Source organism: Sesamum indicum, linkage group LG3 (assembly GCF_000512975.1).
Source record: "Sesamum indicum cultivar Zhongzhi No. 13 linkage group LG3, S_indicum_v1.0, whole genome shotgun sequence".
NCBI lineage: Eukaryota > Viridiplantae > Streptophyta > Magnoliopsida > Lamiales > Pedaliaceae > Sesamum > Sesamum indicum.
In genome coordinates, this window is record NC_026147.1 from 12,252,922 (window position 1) to 12,273,463 (window position 20,542).

Genomic DNA, 20,542 nt, shown 5'->3' on the forward strand with positions numbered 1-20,542 from the left:
CATGTATATATATATACACACGACAGAATCTCTCTCTCCATATATACACGACATAATCAGTACAAGTCCAAGTAGTCTTTATTAGTTAACTGATTCAAGTTCATCAATGATGAGTTCGAACCAAGAAATCAGTGCAGTTGGTGTAAGCAGTTCTCCAGATGACATTACCAATACGTGGGCCATACTTCGTCAAGCATATGTCAGTCACGATGATTTCATCGATCCCTTCCGTCAACTTGAACAAAGTACCGAAGAGTTGAGATCGAGTATCCGCCGAATTGGTGAGATAATGACGGCGCTAGCCCGAATTTGTAATCCTCATGATAGTCTGTCTGACGCAACCGTCTCAAACTATCTGGAAAAGAGGAGCAGACCGAGTTGTGGTGGAGTTGGCGATGGTGAAGGAATCATATGCGTTGTCTGCCAAGACCAGCTTCATTGTCACGACGATGGTGGTGAGGGGATGATGATGATTGCAACGCTTGGATGCGGACATGAGTACCATGTTTCCTGCATCAAGCAGTGGCTGCTACGGAAGAACGTTTGCCCGCTCTGCAGAACCCTAACGGTACCCCTCTGACGACGACGACCATGATGGTGGTGGTGCCAGCAGCGGCGGCGGCTACGTCAACACATGAGCTTGGATTCATGATCTATGTAGTTTGTTATCTTTAATACTTGTTTGTAGAAATTATTCATCTAATTGAATAATGCCCATTGAATTGAATTTGAGAATAGTGCTAATCTAAACAAAATTCTATATGCAATATTTATGATAATAATTTAGTTTCTATATATTTGAAATAAATAGATCATATTTTAAAAGGATTAAATGCAATTTATTTCCGTGTTACGTTACGTTAAATGAGCAAAAAATACTCTCCAAATTTTTTTAGCAAATTACGTATTTTAAAAATGAAGTAAATTACCTTACTGTCAATGGTTTAGAAATGGGTAATTTGCTTCATTTTTCCAAATATTGAGAGTTATTTGTTATTTTCTTTTTTATAGCAATTTTTTTGGTTCATTCTTCATATCACATGGATAAATTGTATTTTTTTTCTATTTTAAAATTAGGGTTTAATGCAATTTACCGCCCCATATATTGAAAATGAGCAAATTACCCTCTACAAAAAAATAAATAGCAATTACCCTTCTGTGTTTTAATAATAAAGCAATTTACCTCCCTGCCTAAATTACTTCAATTTTAAAAAACATAAGAGGATAAATTATTATATTTTAAAAAATATAGGAAAGTAAATTGCTATTTTATTTTTTATAAGGTACTGTTTACCTATTTTCCATAACACAGGTAGATAGATTATAATTTTCCCTTTAAAATTAGGTTTTATATTATCCGTCAAATTAAAGATACCATAGATCCCCAAAAATTTATTTTAGTTCTAAATTAATGCCAGCTAAAATGAATATATATATGCAAACTACATCACCATAACTATTTTCTAATGATTAGTTACAAGTAATAAATGCAAAACCTTCTTTATCCTGGAGTGCAAAGGGCAGCAGTTAGTAAACAAGTGAAATGAACTTATGAACATAATTATTTCACACACACACACACACACTTTCTGTATCAAGAACTTGAATCGTTGTTAGCAAGAATATAAGAGAGAGAATAGATCTCAAGAAATCAATGAATTGTGTACATATATATACATAGCCCAACTACACATATGAAAATTGATTGATCAGAAGCACTTCCACAAATCCGAAGGCATGTGAAGAAATTGGGAAGAAGATATGACAGATAATCACAATCCAGGTAATTACTTTAACTTCTTTATAGTGCTTTGGTTTGATTGCAATCATTACAGAAATCTGGCCGGAATTCTCTAAGTTGGTAAAAATTGGAAATCCTCCTTATTAGATATTCACGATGCTTCCCAAAAATTGAAATTGTTGATCCATCGAGGAATACCGTTTTTGTTTAATATGATATCGAGGTGGATGGTTGACTCATTCCAAATTAGAAATAGTAGCAAGAAATCCTTTGATAATGCGGATTCCTATTTCTCAATGATATTCCACTGCTTCGTGACATCAAAATTCCGGCCAATCTAGAAAAATCCGGCCTATTTTACTCTAAGATTGTGAAAGTGATAAATAATTTTGCAGTCCTAACAAATCACAGAACTGATGGGACAAATGGCACTAAAAATGCAGTTAGGCCTAGTTCTTCTGCCTGGAAAGTAGGGGTGGCTGCAGAATTCCTTGGGGATGATGTGTGAAAATATGAGTATACACAGTGCGTGCGCTAATTGAATTTTCTGTGTGGAATTTGTAGGTCTGAAAGTGCTATTGTGGAAGGCAGAAGAAGCTGGGGAAAAGTATGTGTTTGCAAGGAAACAGCAACTTCTCAATATGTTTTTTAGGTATGAATTACTCCTATTTTGAGTTTGGTGAATATCATTTGTTTGTTTGTGTTTGTGGGTTTTTTTTTTTAATAAATGGATTATAATTAACATCAAATATCTATAATTAATCAACAATTATTATTAAAGTAGAAATATAATTACTAACAAAATGTTGGTGGGCATACATTACCTTGTATATAGTCATGGGCGTCAACTTCGTTAATGCATGTTTGGTTCTGTAACTTAATTAGGTCACTTGGCGATTTCGTATTTTAATTTTTGATAATAGTATTTTGATCCCATGTCTTTTTTTAACTTTTATCATTTCAGTTCTTTTCTTCATCAAAGTTAACATTCTCACTTGAAAAAATGCATGTGCATCTCACATCAGCATACTATTCCTATTGGCACTTTTTGTCAGCATTTTTGTCTAATTTTTCAGACTAGAATTTTGGTTCTAAATCTTGTTAATTTTTGGAATTTTGATCCCTTTTTTTTTTTTGGGAGTTTTACCCGATGGAGGTGAACAAAAAAAAGACTGATATTATGAAAATTTTAGGACTAAAATACTATCTTTAAAAGAATAAAAATACCAAATAATTTAAGTTACAAAATCAAAAATATTATATTCTCAACTTTCCCTATTAAGCTCATCTACTTTTATGCATCCTATTCTAGTGGAAATCACTCTTTTTTAATTTAGTATTAAGAATGGGGAGTGCATGAAACTTGATTGAAATAGTAATAAGATGTTTGTCATCTCAAATTTATACTTAATTTGAAGGAATTGGTTAAGACTTTTTTTTTTTTTTTATAAAAAAAAGAGATCTTAATTTTCAATATTTCTTACTTGAATGGGAAAAGAATGGGGATATATTGTGGATAGGTATTCATAATTGGACCCTTTTTTAGGTAATTTTGCACCCTTTTTTATATAATTTTGCACTAAAATATCCTTTATCGTATGTATATATATAAGAGACTTGGTGAAATTGAATTGTTTTAAACTTGTTGTGAGTGTTTTTTTGTCATTTTCTTTCCCCCTAAAAAGTAAATAATTTTGCTCTTATAATAATTTTAAGATGTTATAATTTAAATTAAAATCACTATACAAAGATTGATTTTAGTAAAATTATTTTAAAATTTTAAAAATTTATATGAATATAAATGTGAATTAGTTATAATAATTTTATTTTATTAACTAATTTAAATTATTATTTAGTTTAAATATATTTTAAAAAATTATATTATTTACTATAATTGATACTTACATTTAAATATACATATAAATATTTAAAATGAGTTCTAATACTATTTTATTATTTTAAAGTTTGAAAAAATTTAAAGATTTTTATTTTTATTTTTTTAAAACTTAAAAATAAAAAAAATAATTTCTTTCAAATTTGGGCGAGTGAGGGCCACCGAAGGCTTGGTTGACCGAGCGATCCCCAGGTCTCTTAGACGGCGACGCGACGGTGCGCAATTGCCCCCTTCTGCATTGGGTAGTGTGGACAGGGAGGGACAACAACGTGTGTGGGTGGGTGGCTGGAGAGTGAGTGGATTCTAATTTATTTTTTAAATAATAATTTTAGTTTTTATAGTTTTCATGCTATATACATATATATTTAATCATTAAATTTAAATTATTAGTCTATATAATTTAACTGTTAAGATGAATTAATTAAATTTGACAGTCTTTATGCATTTAAAAGAATCAACAATTATTAAAATTAGAAACAATATATAATAAGTAATGATCTAACGGTCATGCGGACAAGTGAGCTATATTTAAAAAAATAAAATAATTTTTTTTATTTATTTTAAAATACAAAAGTATTGTTAGTTGAATTTTTAAAATATAGAGGAAGTTTTATGCTATTTGGGCAAAAAATAAAAGAAAAGAATATTACACAAAAATTTAGAAAGAGAAAGAGGAAGAGAGCGTCGCATGTAGACGCAATACATTGGGAAAAACGTTGTCATTTCAAGCGCCAAAGTAAATTAACGCTTTTAGTTTTACTCGCGCACCAGTGTATACAGTATCATTTCAGAATTAGGGTTTTTGCACTTCCCAACTCTCTTTCTTTCTCTCTTGACGTGTGAAAGGGAAGATTCGAATCGATTTTTGTAATTTCAGGCTGCAATTGGACATGGATGGAGAGGAATTGACGGAGCAGGAAACTGCTCTTTATGATCGTCAAATTCGTGTTTGGGGCGCCGATGCTCAACGAAGGTGCTATATAGTAGTTGATGTTCTTGCTCTCTATGTGTTTATGTTCTCTCTCTTTTTTTTCCCTTTCTTCCCGAAGTTTGTAAATGTTTGTGTTATATTTGTTGGTTTATTTCTAGGCTAAGCAAGTCTCATATACTCGTTAGCGGACTAAAAGGGACTGTAGTTGAGGTATTTTATCTCTCTCTTTATGAATTTGAAGGTCCCATTTTTAAATTTCTAAATTGGTTCTGGGAGTGCGTGGTGCAATTTAGAAAATCATGTGTGCCTAGTTGAAATTTATTTCTGTGGTGCTTTTGCAGTTCTGCAAGAATATTGTTCTAGCAGGAGTAGGTAGTGTGACATTAAACGATGACCGACTAGTGACCGAGGAGTTGTTGTCGGCTAACTTTTTGGTTCCTCCCGATGAAACTGTGTATTCAGGGAAATCTCTTGCTGAGCTCTGTTGTGACTCTTTGACAGATTTTAATCCCATGGTTCGTGTTTCTGTTGAAAAAGGTGGGAACTTTTTCTCTCTCTTTTTTTTTTTTTTTTTTTTTTTTCTTTTGTTTGAATGTACTGAGTTATTGATTGGAGGCACTTCTAAAATGGGGCTTTCCTTGTTTCATCCCCTGACGTGAGTGTAGGATAAGGGTGGTACTGTTATCTAACTGGGTAATATTCTGAATGATCACTTTGTAATCTAAGGTTGAAAAGGGCATCAAAAGAGCCTGGTGAGAAACTTGGTTTATGAACTTCTGTAGACGGTTGTTTTCAACTTAATATATTCGTACCCTGCAGAAGAATTGATTGGAATTGGCTTCTTGAGTAAGGAGTAAGCTGTGTGCGTCTAATTTAAAAAGTGAAGGTTAATGCCTTCGCGATGGAATTGACTCTAGTCTTCTGGGTCCTTCATCATTTTTATCATGTTTTCTCAGTCCCAGGCAATTAGAGAACATGCTTATGATGTTTGGAAGTTCTGCGTACTTTTGTTTGGTGAAGGAACTTTTGGGAATGTTGAATATATGAAACCTTTGCTTTATGCATGTCTCACAATTACCATGGTTTGTCGTACTTGTTTTTGTTTAGCCACTGATCTGGAAAGTTATTTGATGCGTGCAGGTGAAGTATCCAAATTTTCTGCCGACTTCTTTGACAAGTTTGATGTTGTAGTTATCAGTTCTTGCTCACTTTCAACAAAAGTATAGAAAAGCCTTCTTATTCTATCTCAAAGTTTTTTCTTTTCTTTCCCAATTCTTGGTTTATGAATATTCAGATCAACAATCTCTTATATTTGTTCCATTTCTTGTACTTAACTGCTGCAGCAATCAATTAATGAGAAGTGTCGCAAATCGTTAAAGCGCATTGCATTTTATACAGTGGATTGCAGAGATTCCTGTGGTGAAATATTTGTTGACTTGCAGAATTACATCTACACCAAGGTTATATATCTTTTCTAGTTTAATATTTTTTGTTGTATGCATTAGATCTTTGGATTACTTATATGGTTTCCTTGTGTCTTGCAATTGCGTATTAGTTAAAGTTTATTTATATTGATTGGATTGACTGGATTAAGCTAGAGCTTTTAAGTCTGTTATTACTGCTTCCTTTTAGTATTGATTGTTTGGAGTTTGAACTGCTTTCGGTCTTCTTTTATTTGGCCTCCCTGCAGAAAAAAAATGATGAAGCAGTTGAATGTCTTCTAGAGTATTCAAGTTTTGAGGTATGCAGTCACAATTTCTACCAAGGAACTTTGACCTTTAAATTTGCTCTTCACTATGTTATATCAATGGATGGTAGTTTCATCAATATATTTATTTAAGTAGGTTTGCAGTTTGCACATATATCAACTAGAATTTTGTTCATTAAAATAATATTAGAACATGGCATCAGATATTGGCAAAGTTCCATAATTCTTGTCGTGGCGAACTGATTCTGATGAAACATGCATCACCATTTATAGGTATTGGAGTATTCTACAGAGGGTAATTTATTACAAACCAACATTATATTGTCTAATGAAAAATATGGTGCAAGATGGATGAGTAATGCTCGGGAAACCTTAAACCAACTTAGAGGCTAGAAAAGCTTATGTTAAAAGCTTACAGGATTAGAGCTAGGATTCTGAGGAATAATTTCGCCAGTTATTTGGGTGGTGGGTTAGGATTTCATGACAGCAACATGCGGCGTACAGGATGTATGTACTCTATGCACGTGATGGAGCTGGGAGAAAACACCATCTGACTACTGTACATACAAACCAACAGTTCCAGAATGTGTAAACTGTAAAAATAAAATAACAGTGTTCATGTACTCTATGCACGTGATTGAGCTGGGAGATATGCAATCTTCTTTCACCTAACCTCGACTTAATGGTCTATAATCAGAAAACATGCAAAACATCTATTTTCATCATGAGAAACACTAATTTTTTTCTTGAGAAAATGGTTAAAGGAAAAATGAGATAAAGGAGGTTTGGCTCGTCATAAATAGGTCATGCCTCATAAGCACAAACTAGATTAGTGTGTTTAACTCTTAATTGACTATTGCACCCTCAAATTAAGATTTTTGTTTGGCTAGTCAGATATGTAAATATAGTTAAAATGGTGAAAAAATCGCTTCCTAAAGTAGGGATTTTTCCAGTGTGTATAAAAGAGGGCTGAAAACTAATGGCAAATGGTGTTCAGATGTTATGGACGGACTTCTAATTTTGAAGCATTTTCTAATCTGTCTCATCTGAGTAGTAGTTCTAGAAATCCTTTGACAGGAAATCTCATGTATAGAACCGAGCATAGAAATTATTTTTGACGCACAGCCATACATACACTGGGGTCCCATTTCACTTACTGCCTTCCAGTGAGATCCACAGAGTTGTCCTCTAACGGAAGTTGCTTGTAACTTTTTTCTCCTCTCAGGAAGCTGTATCTGTCCCGTGGAGATCTCTTCCAAGGAGAGTTTCTAAGTTGTACTTAGCCATGAGAGGTATTTTTGTTGGCCTCTTGATTTGTTTAAATGAGATCTGCATATATTTGTTTTCATTTCGTAATTTTGATTGAATGCTGCATTCATTATCAGGAGAACAAAGGAATCTAAAATGTTGTATAAATGTGCCAACCCAGTTTTGCATATAAATGCAACTAGGTAAGAATTGAGCCACAGCTCGTGTCATGTAGTAATACATTGATACGTTCTAGATTAGGAATAGTGGTATGTAGAATTAGTTTGACAATCAAGTTATAATCAATTGGAGAATCCTCCTAAGTCCTTCATAATTGGGTTTTTGAATGTCCTACTTTTTTCATTGGAATGTAGAGAGGAGGCCATTACCTTCTATATTTTTCCCCAAGGAATTACTGATTTCATGGTATAGATGGAAGCCCTCGAAGCAGAATCTTTTTAGTATTCAAGTGTTTCGACTTCTGGCATAAGTCGTGTATACCCCCGATAATCGATGAAATCTTGTATACCCCTGGTTTCTTTCATGTCGATTGGTTGTGTAATCATATCAATATTTTCTCTTTTTACGTTCTTTCTCTCTTAATCCTAAATTCCCCTTTTCCAGAACACAATTTTACTTTTGAGCAACTTTATTTCAGTGATAGAGAAGTTTGAGGAGCTTGAAGGCCGCATTCCTGGGGAAACATCTGCCGCTGACTTGCCGAAGGTTCAGAAGCTGAGGAAGGAGCTTTGTGAGGCACAGGTAAATCTCATGGAAGTTGTTGAGGTTTTGTGCACATGTGTATAATGCTTTTCATTGTTTAATTATCCATCCATTCTATGCAGTTGCTGGATGAATCTCAGATTCCTGATTCCCTCCTAGAGAGATTGTCAGAAGGTAGAAGAGAATTTCCACCTGTTTGTGCAGTCATTGGGGGGATCCTTGGACAGGTCAAAAGGAGTTGGAATTGTTGTCTCTTGAAACTACTTGTACTAACTGCTGATCATGTTATGTGATCTTTTTGCTGCTGATATTGGAACTGTTCATGGTTGTAGGAGGTTATCAAAGCAATATCAGGCAAAGGAGATCCTCTAAAAAATTTCTTCTTCTTCGATGCAATGGATGGAAAAGGCATAATAGAGGACATATTCAGACAAAAATCCTAAGCCTAGGCTTGTTATTTATCATCATGAAGATTGGAATCCAGATTCGATGATCCATCATGTTGGACAAAGGTAAAAATCTTTGTTCGATTTGCGACTGATCCTCAGTGGAGATCTTTCTAACAACTATTTGAACAACTTCTAGTCTAGGCTGAAATGTAGCTTTAGTACCCATGAATTATTCCAATACTTTCTGGTCATTGGCGTATGATTCCAAAACTTCTGTAATTCAAACTAATTTCTCTTGGTTTTCAGAAAGTAATGTAGCATCAGTTTGAGGATGAGTGAAAAAGAAAAGAGGAGGTATGGTTTACATGACTGAAATACAACTTATTTTTTTTACTGTTTTGTAAATTAGAATATTATCTGGGGAGATACACTCCTAGCAGAGATTCCATTACCGTAATAAAGATGTTAATGTCCTCAGTAAATGAACATGTCTTCCTAATTCAGCAAAGATGTTAATTAGACCGGTATTTTGCAACTCACTGGAGTTCCAGAAACTGCTCTACGTCCTGACTGTTTATGATGAATAACTGTAGCTGGGGCTCCTCTTTCCCATACGTCTTTATCGTATTTGAAGTTGGTGTAAAAATCAGTTTACATTCTAGTGCAAGACCAGCTGCTAACAGTGTTGAGGTGATCATGATTGCATTCATCATTCTGGGATCCACAGTTACATTGCCCATCCCCAAATGACTAATGACCTAGCCTGTGAATCAGTGGTAGTACTTCCCATAGCACTCGCTTTCTCTTTAGCCTTTAAGGGTCAGAACCAACAAGAACAAGTATACCGTTGTGTGAAGAACGGAGCTATGCATGTGTTCTTGTGAGCTTCATGTTCGACCTGGTGGATCGCATGTCTCAGCTTGAGTGATGCACCTGGTTTCTTTTCTTGTAGCTTCTCTGATGGCCCCTTCTGTGGTGGCTGATGAAGATGTTCTCATACTATGCAGTAGATAGGAGTAGTTCAGGGAGAAATATCAACCTACCTTTGAATGTTTCTCTATTGCACTTTCTTCGTTGGTAATGTTAGAAAAACTGGCACTTGGATTTGCAGGAAGAGCTTTTAGTCAATCTTAATGGAGTAAGCTTATAAACTTTTTAGGGTAAATTACAACCACTTATCTTAAAGTTTATCATAATTACAAATACTTTTTCGTTGTCTGAAAAATTGCAAATACTCTCTAATGTTTGATAAAATTATTCAATCCTTGGATGAAAGTATGAAATTGTCAATTTTATTCTTATTGTATTTTTTTATTTGTATTTAAATTTAAAATTTACAAAAAAAAATCGAATGGGAAGGATGAAATTTTTTTGGAACTTATAAAAAAGTGTTTACTTAGTTAATAAAAAAATAAAAAATAATAAATTTTTAATTTTTAATCTACAAAGGTATTAGTCAATTCATCATAAAAAAGACTGAAAATTTAGCGGATTGAGTTACTTGTTACACAGTTGTTAAAATCAAAAGGGTTTTGGTAATTTTTTAAACAATAAAGGAATATTTGTAATTATGAAAATTAATAAGGTTTTAGTAATTTTTCAAATAATGAAAAAATATTTGTAATTATGTCAGATCTTAAAGGAGATTGTAATTTACACAAGTTTTTAAGATATTTTATAGTATGTTTGAGAGATTATAAAATATTAAAAGTGTTTGATAAATTTAAAAGAGATTATAAAATGTATCTATGTATAAGCTCAAAAAGAAGTAACAAGTTTCAATTTTTATTTTTTGTTAATTCAAAATTTTAACTAATTCTTTTATCTTCAATTGTATTAATTTCAATATTGTTATTTTTGAGTATCTTATAAATTTTATAATTTTATTTTATTATCACTTCAAGTACTTATTTTTAAAGTAAGATATAATATCTTATAAATTTTAAAAATATTTTATTAGATGCACGAGCTTCATGAGATATTTAAATAAATTTAGCCAACCATATGCACCTTTGTAACCTTATGTTTTTAACAAAATTGCTTACGGGACGAATGGGAAACTTTTGCTATTTATTTTCTCTATTTCTAGTGACAAATTAGTGGTTAGATAAATGAGAATCATTGGTCGTCATCAATTATTAATAATTATTGATATCAAATTTTGGACATAAATAATCCAACTTTAAGAACTTTTAAATTTATGTGTTATTTTTATATATCTATATTTATATATTATATATAAATAAACAAGCGATGCATATAATAGCAATCATCTGATAAAATTTTTTCCAAAAATAAACGGTCTGTATTTTAAATTTGTATTTTTATGTTATATAATATGAAATGTTTAATAAAATATAGTATATTCCTATATACATACATACATAAATAAAGTATGTGCGTATATATCATAACATACAAATGGAGTGGCGGCTGTTGCTCTATATTGCCGCCCACTTTTTTGGTTGCAATTGTTGATCGTCACCTGCAACAGGGGCCGGCGGCTGCGCCATCTTTGGAGGTGGTGGTGGCCGGAGGGGGGAAAAATAAAAAAGAAATAAAAATATTGAAACTATAAATTCTTTTTAAAAATTTCAGAAAAGAAAAATAGGATCAAAATAGTCATTTTAACAAACGAAATAAGTGTAAACCAATGGGGCTTAGCTCAATTGGCGAGCTGAAGCCCTATGACTTTAAAGTTATGGTTGAACCTCATCAACGTGTGAGGTGCTATTGTTATAGTTGCTAGATATAGATATTTGATATTGATACTTCCAGAAAATGCTCAAGTCTAATGGATCTAGACGATCATTCAAAGCTTGGATCGAAACGAATGTAAATCCTGAGGGGGACCTATAAAAAAAGAGTTAGCACTCTGACTTCTAAGTCAATATTGGAATTGAAATTGAATAAAACAAAAAGTAAATAAATGTTATTGAAGATTGAGATATGATGAATAAAGTTAGTGAAAAGTGCAATAACACATGATAATATGCTTGTAGAGTGTTTAGAGAATATTTAGAGAGTGAGAGATGATTTAGTGAGTAAGAGAGGTGTGAGGGACGTAAGAGATATCGTCCAGAAAGTGAGAAAGGTATTAAGAAGGTCTCTTCCGTATGGAAGACTAAGCATGTATTTATAGGGGGGGTGTCCTCTTTTGATAGGGCTCTGCATATTTCATCTATTCTCAGGAAAAGTGGATAAAAATTGTTTGGGTAAGTCATAATATGTTCTTATTCTTCATTAATCTTGCTTTTGAAAGTATATTTCAAAGCTGAGGGGAATCATTCACTGGCGAGGACTCCTAACCACTAGGGAATCTTCCTGACCAAGAGGAAACCTCCCTCGACTTCGTGCCTTCCATGTTGGTTAAGAAGTAGACTTGTAAGCATGGGTCTTGGCGAATCATCTTGTTGGGCCATATCTTTCGGCTAAGCCTGTAAACATTTTGGGCTCCTACGTCCTTCATGGGTCATTGGCTGAATATTTTGGTGGGCTTTGATCATGGTCCAAGTTAGGGAATGTCTTGGGCCTCCTTCCTTTGCCAATCTGTTTTTTTAGAGACACCCGTCAGGGTTGCCTGCCAGGTCCTCTTAAACCTCCTAAGATATTACGGGCCTCTCGTTTTTTTCTTCTTTTTTGATCGTTTAGGCCTCTTTAAGCCAATTTATTTTTATGCACATCAGATATGATTGTAATCGATTTATTCACAAAAAAAGTTTAATAGTTCATCACTTTCACTTAAAAAAAAATGAATAAGTGTGGAAAGACATGAAATCTATCATTTTCACACATCGGCGCTTGCAGTTAAACTCTATCAAATCTGCGGGATTTTTACTTTTTAAAGTAAAAACGATGAACTATTATTAATTGAAATAAATTCATTTAAAATTATTCTAGTCGAATATCAATATTTAACAAAAATCATTACAATAATAATATTGAAAAATATAATCAAAACTTATTATTACGAATAAATAATATATACTATGTAGTAAAAATAATGTCTACTATATAGTGAAAACAACATTGCACTCATATAACGAGGTTTGAACATTAGGGCGTAAGAGAACAAGCGAGGTTTTCTTTATTAATAAAATATTAGGTTAAATGAATCTATTGTGGCTAGCCCAATTAAAGGAATCTGACCGCCAATATTTTTCACTTTGGTTATCGTAGTCTTACTAAAAATACTATTAAGTAGTAAGTTAAGACTAATTTTTATTGGATAAAAAAAAGCCTTATCTTTTATAATTTTATTAGATGAAAATAGATCGATCACCGTCATGCATTCACAATATACCACATAAAATGACGAAGTTTATATTTTTAGTAATGTTCGAACTTGTGACGTGTTAGAGAGAAAATGAACATTTATACCTGATCGGAAAGTCTCTCATCTTTTTCTTATAATTACAATTATAAAAAGGATAAATTAGAATGGACTCTCATATATCTGTGATTTTAAAAAAAGAGAGAGAGATATTTTTAATTGTACCCTTATAAAAAATCTTTCGAGTTCTCGAATTTTGTGGAATACAATACATGTTAATTTTGAAGTTCAAAAAAGGTTTTCCTTTTTCCAAAATCCAACTTTCTCCTTTCACAAATCCAAATACCTAATGAGTTGAAAGAAATGATGAAAGCACAGACAAAATCATTCCACAAGATAAAGTAATCACACAGAAACTGATTAATTTATACTATATATATAAAAAAATACGTTTTTTTTTCTTTCACAAACCACGATTATAACACTGCAACACCAATTTTATCGTTATACCCCTAAATTGATTTTCTTTTTTTTTTCGTTTTCTTTCTTTTTTTTTTCTAAATATATATATTTTTTCTTATTCATAATATAGTTTAAAATGTAAAATATTATTTATTATATGCATGTAGAGACGGCGTGCTACGGCGACTAGTTTTTAAAATATTTTCGAGCATATCCGATTTGTGGGTATTAATCTCATTTTATGTGGGTATTTATTTTACTTAATATAAGTTATTATAAATTATTAATTATCTTTAATCATAATAATATATTGGTCGAATTGTACGCCATTAAAAAAATATTTATTAAATGGCAATAATTTTGATTTCATCACTACACAATAATTAGTTACAATAATCTATACTATACTATTATAAAAGAGCAACTTTTGAATATAAGAATTTATCCTTTAATTCATCCCCCCTCCCCCCCAAAAAAAAAGAACAAGGTCGAATAATAATTTCAATATTTTTTTAACAATCCTACAATTATAATTTTATCCACTAATTACAAATATTTATTTTCTCTCTCACCTTATGCCACGTTTCTTTCTTTCTCACCCACACACCACGATTATTTCATTTCACAATTTTTTTTTACTTCATTTCATGACATCATAATTTTTTTATATGTACACGAGAGCCTGCATCAATGACTAGTCTTATATAAAGTTATCATTATAGATAATTAGTGATAACTTTGTGCCGGCACAAATATAGTGATAATAAGTAATTGTTGTTACTATATATGTTCACTAATTGTCTCTTTCTTTTTTCTTCTTTTTTTTAAAGAACTAGTTCACTAATTATTTTCAGTGTCAATTTAATATACAATCTTTTGCCACTAATTCCAGCTAATTACAATTTTTATAGAAAAATCACTATTAAAACTTTGATGTTAATTATTGCGATGTCACTAAATATATATAAGGGATAATTATATTTACACCTTCTAATCTATATATGGTCTGTTTACTCAAATCACCCTCTGTCTTTTGCATAATTATATAAATCACCCATGACAAACAGAAAAACGAAGATAGTTTATGTAATGATATTGATATTTTTAGGATTGTATGTGTAATTTTTCTAAAAAACAGTAATAATTTGTGTAAATGATGACGTTTTTTATAAGTGTATATGTAATTCTTCAAAATTGAAAAGTGGTTTTTGTAAACAAATCATAAGATAAGATAGAAAATATTAATATAATTATTCCTATATACAATTAGTGACACTATTAAAATTGTTACCTAATTTTTTTAGTAGCTAATTTTGTATTTCTTTCGGTGCTGGCTCTTAAATATACTGAGAATTAATCTGCAATTAACAAAGCCTAACAACAAACATTTATATGCATTAAATTCTTGTTCTTAGGTTCTGTTTGGTTTCACTTCGATTCCATGTTTTTATTACTTTCTGAGTGAGAAGTTGTACTTTATTTATTCAAAAATTTTGGTGTAGAAATGAAGATTTATTTGATTATATGAATTGACGAGATGATGTATTTTTGTATTGTTCGTGCATGGTACTAAAATAATGTATTTTTCATTTGAATGAATTATTTATATTTGTATTTTATTGATTTATAATTTTCAGTAAAAGTATATATCATTATTTTATTAAATTAATGGTTAAAAAATTTGTATATGTGTAAAATAAAATTATAATTTAAGTAAAAAATATATAAAAATCACTACAAAAAAATAAATTATTCTCTATGTTTTAAACGACAACTTTTTAAAATCATATTAAATCAATACTATCTATCCCTGTCATACACAATCAATGCAAAAATTTAAATTTAACCACGGTTTAGTCAACATTTATTGTGATTTCAACTATGGTTAAAATATTTATCATGGTTAATTATTAATTGTGGTTACGTTCCAGTCTCACATATAGAACGTTTGGTACTAACGTCGTACAACTATCATTAATTAGTAATCGGCATAATTTTTTTAATTTTATTATGATAATTAACAATCACAAAAGTTCATCTTTCTTCTAGTGAATATTTCCATCTAAAAATACCAAAAAAAACACAATCTTACATTTTTCAAAAGATGAAAATTGAAACCGAGAAAACGAAAATGAAGCAACCTAGATTTGATCTAATCAGATCTTATTAACCTCGCTAGTTCATATCTATCCTCACAAGAGAGAGAGAGAGAGGTTTACTCATCTGAAAGGTGTGATTTAAATTTCGAAAAGAGAAATTCCAGGATTTGGCAGTTCATAATCCCCCCATGTTCTCACCACACCACGTTCTTTGACGAACCCCACCATGCATAAACCCCGCTACATCAATCAAGTTCAAAAAGGGGAAAGAAGCAGAAACATCACAGACCCCACCATGCAAAAACCATCAAAAGCCGGATCCCAAGAACGTCGAGGTTACCAAGCATTAGTCCAGCAGTTGAAGAACCTCGAAAGCGAATGGGAATCCATAGACAAATACAGGCAGCGAAGCCCACGTCGATGTTCATCAGCAGGCTCGTCAGCTGACGGCACTCTCGCCTCTTTTGATCAGCTGTTGGACAATTCTCCAAGAGAGCTCATGTCTTCTCTTCAGCAGAGGGCATCGCCTTCTGTTAGGGTCATGAGGTTGAAAAACAACTGTGATATGTCAGTTCAAGAAATACTAATGGACAGAAGGGCAGCCATTATGAGCGGAAAACTTAAAGGCAGGCGGCTTTTCGGACCGGCGGACACGCCCAGTAGTGAGGAGGAACTGGACCTGAATTACGGATGCGGCGCTGGTGGTGAAATATGCTGTGATTGGTTGAATATGAGTGAAGAAAGAGAGTTGGTCATAAATGAAAATTATAGTATTGGCAAAAGAAGCTTTGATGGAGAAGAACAGGAGTTGATTGATTTTTCGAAACAATCTTGTTCATTTTCAGATTCTTCCCTTTCTGAAGAGAAAGTGGTGGTGGGGCAGGAGGAGGAGGAGAAGCCGGTGGTGCAAGAGGCTATTGCGGCAGAGAAGGGAGGCTGCGGTGCCAAGGCAACGGGTGGCGGACGTTACATGGCAGCAATGACTTGGTTTGGCTTCGTGGTAATTCTGCTAACACTTGGATTTATTTCCATGAGCTGTAATGGCAAATATGTTCATGGAGACGAGTCGATCCTTGTCCCAACATAGACGTATGGATTTAGCTTTACTGGTAGTATTAAACTTCATGGGAGTTACTGGTTTTATCTGTGACAGTTTCCATATGTAGAATACAATTTGTTCTCTGCTTCAATCTACATTATGTGCTGAAGAAAAATTTTCTGGCTACATATTACTGCAAAATTTTGGCAAGAATTGGCGAGAATGCAAGTGTTGACAAGAATTCTATAGTTGTTGCTATCAGGCAGTATCAGGTGGAAGTAGTCATTTACTATCGGACTACTAGCCACACGGTAACTCTTCCCCGCATTGTAGAAGGTGCCCCATGAGAGTTGCCAGTTAAGAATTAAAGAAACACATCTTATTGACTAAATATTGCCAGCGTGCCTGCTTAGGCCACATCTCTTTTACATCAGCCACCACTTGACTCATCAGCAAAAGATCAACCAAGTAAGATGTTTTGTCAAATCTTTAACCGGCACATTATATATAAGTAAATGCAACTTTTCGGTCAATTTTGTCTTAAGAGTAGCAAAATTAAAAACATGAAAGATCATTTACAACTTCAACAAATTATAGGACTAAAATACCGAATGATTATAAATACAAGACTAAAATTATAATAAAAGCCAATATATGCTTATGTACACGATCTTAATTTCCTAATTACATCTTAGTTATACCTCATAGGAGAGTACGTGTTGTGCGCATAAAGTCTCAGTTTGGTGGTATATATGATCTGAGTGGAGTGTTATATATGACTATCATAGCATTTAGTAAGAAATATTCTGTCTTTTTCTGGGTCATTTCCGTACTAATGAATGTCTAACTAAAGGTCAACAGAAATGTCACCAAGAGTAATAAGGACAAATGACATGCTCAGTGTTGGAAAACTTCATATATATTTGCAAAATGCAGCAGGTGAAAAGATTGTCATGTTCCCCTGGGTGGAGGGACGAGGGATCTTGCATACTTATGAATTAACCGCTATAATTTTGTCTGAAGCGCTTATGCATTTGAAGGAAGAAAAGACTTTGCCAGAGTCTCGGCACATAGAAGAAAAACCACGGGAGTATGTATTTTTATAACACCAACTTAAAATTTCATTCAGCAACTGTAAACATATATGTTATAATAAAAATGATGTATAGAAAGTTTTAGCCAACAGATAGAATAACTTAAGACCTCTGAACCGTCAATAGCGATATCTCATTTCCTAAAATACGATACTGGAAAAACAGACACGACAGAAAAAACACGGGATGCAAGAAGCCAGAGTTGGAAATTAAGGATTGATATGGAGATGTGATCTGTATAAGAAACTGAACCAACTCTACTTCTTTTTGGAAGAGGATCCATCCTTCTTGGCATCAGCAGCTGCGGGAGCAGACTGAGCGGGAGAGTTGAGCTCGTCCCAAGCGTCGATCCATGTGACCATAGCATCAGCAAGCTTCTGGAAGTAAGGATCGATAGGGCCAAGCTTCTCTTTGACCAACTTGGACAGCTCGGTGTAGCATTTCTGCACGGTTGTGCATTCCTTTGGGAGAGTTACAGATTGGAAGAACGGAATGATGTCCTCCTGCCAGTAAATGCCCTTGTATTCTTTCTTCAGATTCACAAATGGGTTGCTAGCCTTGCTGTGCCAGATGTATGGCAGCCCAGTCTTCACCCCAAGACCCAAGTGGTCTGTGATTACCTGCAAAAAGAAAAAGCCATGCCATTAATCTTTATAACCCATTATATGTGTGTCTTCATGTCTAGTTAGTAGAGCACAACATATCTTCAATAGTGGTAAATTTGCAAGCAGTAATAGCATCCTCGTGGTGATTGTTAAGTCTCATCCTTGTAACCAGTACTACTAGTGGTTAGCAAACTAAGGCATTTATCAAATATTCAACGTTATTCTGAAAATGTAGAAATTGGTTGGCTGTAAATATAATGCAATTGCGTGAAATTGTATGTTAAGGAAAGTCACCTTAGTGCACCAGCCAGCCCACATATCGTCATATCTCCCAATAGGTTGGCCATCACCCATTAGCCCAAAGTACATGGCAGGGCCAATGAGTTCCCTGTCGAATGCAAGGTTCATCCCACACATAGGAAACAGGGTTCCTTTGGGAATCGTCAGTACAGCATCCACATACCTGAATGAGATGATAAAATTACATATTAATCATAACCGAGCAACATACACAATTAAAATGCATAGGCAACTCTTAAAATAACCTGGTGTTGCGCTCAAGGGGTTTGACAAGCTGAGTTGGGGCATCATAGTCAGGGATGTTGAGCCAGAGTCCATGAGAGACAGCAGTTGGAACTCCTTCTCTCATGCTAAATGGGTAGCCACGGACAAAATCAGCACCGTCTCTGAAGGGGTCATACAATGTGTTGAAAAAGAATGGTGTGGATGGAGTAAGCAGGTTTTGTATGTGCTGTTGCAAAGCATTGATCTCTTTTCCAGTTGGATCTTTGGCCACCTATCATTTCCCATTTCAGTTATATCATCAAAAATTTCACACAAACATACACAAGTAATTTGGTTTCTTAATTCTTCAAATACCCACAAGCCACTTGGTAAATCAACAGATGAAAACTAGAACAAATGATGAAACCAGTTTCTGTCATCAAATAAGAAATAATGTACATAATTATCTATCAACTTCTCCACAGATCGAGAGAAAGCAACTTTAACACTGAGTGGCAGAGCACAAGAAACGGATCAATACCACATCGTTCTTAATTGTTCATGTTCAAATACCAAGAAAACAAAAACAAAAACAAAATCCAAAAAGAACAAAGTATAAAGTGAACTTTTAATCAGATTAGATTTTATGAGTGGAAAATAATAGCATTGCTGCAAATTAAATCTATATTAGAGTCTTTTTGTGGGCCAAAAGACGTATAAAATGATTGCGGATGCCCCACCAAAGGACAAGAACCACTGGCATACGCAACGTGTCAGAATAAAAAATATGGGCCCACCCTTTCTCCGCGCACCGGCATCTATTTTAGTACATCCCATTTTCTCCCGCTCAACAGAGATTTTCTCATGGACCGTTGACTTTCCAGATCCCCAAGACCAAACGCATCAACCCAGCAGACAAAGAACATTCATCCAGAGTCCGCACAAACTCAGATCCGAGTCAAAATTCGATCTCAGAACTCACGGTTTAACTCAGAAACCCACATACATTCACACAGAATCGAATTTTTTACCAGAAAAAAAAAAGCAGGGAAAGTAAAGAACAAAGAGAACTCACAAAGCAATCGTCATCAATGGTGAAGATGTACTTCTTCTTCGAGACCAAAAACCCGAAGCAGCGGCAGGCGGAGTCTTTGAAGGAGATGCAGGAGGCTTTTGGCCCCAGGATCCGGTTGATGTCGTTCCGATTGTAGAGCTCGTAGTCGAACCCCTCCGGCACCTTGATTGTCTTAGTCGGGTCCCCATCTTGAACGATGATCAGATGGTACGGCTGGAAGAAGGGCCGCCACATTTCCAGGAAATCCAAGTTCCTAATGGTCGGAATCACTATGTCCAACTCGTCCTTGAGCGGCGGCGCCACCGGTGTCGCTGGCTTCGACATTTTCTTTCTTCTCTGAAGGAAAAGGAGCAGATCTTGGGGGGAATTGAGAGGAAATTGTGGGGTGTGATGGTGGAGAAATGGTGGGGTTGAGATGGGATTTATAGGGGGTGAAGAGAGCGGGGGATTTGAGTAATATAAACGAGAAAGAAGTGAAGAGATTGCATACAATGTGAAGGGGATTCACTTGCCAAAGGTGGTGGGGTGGGTGTGGGGGTGGGGTGGGGGGGGTGACTTTTATTGCCAAGAATTCATTTGAATTTGATGTTGTGAAATTCACATGGAGGTTGCCCCCTTTTGCATATTTTTTTGGGGTGAAATGCAATTTCCCTTCGTATGAATTTCGAAAAATTAAAAAAGAGAATTTTCGTAAAAAAATTATTAAAAAAATAATGTAAAAACATTAGGAAGGCAATGTGCATTATTTTTTAAATAT

General features: G+C 33.9%; 2 protein-coding genes across 3 annotated transcripts; one reads left to right on the forward strand and one right to left on the reverse strand.

The window, feature by feature from the left end:
• LOC105158146 (SUMO-activating enzyme subunit 1B-1) lies at positions 4,380-9,116 on the forward strand. Of its 2 annotated transcripts, XR_847506.2 has the most exons (11): positions 4,380-4,608; positions 4,725-4,776; positions 4,908-5,103; positions 5,707-5,786; positions 5,910-6,026; positions 6,257-6,307; positions 7,500-7,566; positions 8,181-8,284; positions 8,368-8,472; positions 8,578-8,757; positions 8,941-9,116. XR_847506.2 is itself a non-coding variant. In XM_011074788.2 (10 exons), the coding sequence occupies exons 1-10, from the start codon at positions 4,526-4,528 to the stop codon at positions 8,686-8,688; spliced, it is 966 nt and encodes a 321-aa protein (XP_011073090.1). In that variant the 5' UTR covers positions 4,380-4,525; the 3' UTR covers positions 8,689-9,116. The 2 variants fall into 2 exon arrangements, 1 of the variants encoding a protein (XP_011073090.1); XM_011074788.2 differs by having other exon boundaries at positions 8,578-9,116.
• LOC105158147 (UDP-arabinopyranose mutase 1) lies at positions 17,651-20,299 on the reverse strand. Its single transcript, XM_011074789.2, has 4 exons — positions 19,786-20,299; positions 18,752-19,002; positions 18,501-18,669; positions 17,651-18,221 (listed from the first exon to the last, which is right to left on the reverse strand). The coding sequence occupies exons 1-4, from the start codon at positions 20,107-20,109 to the stop codon at positions 17,859-17,861; spliced, it is 1,107 nt and encodes a 368-aa protein (XP_011073091.1). The 5' UTR covers positions 20,110-20,299; the 3' UTR covers positions 17,651-17,858.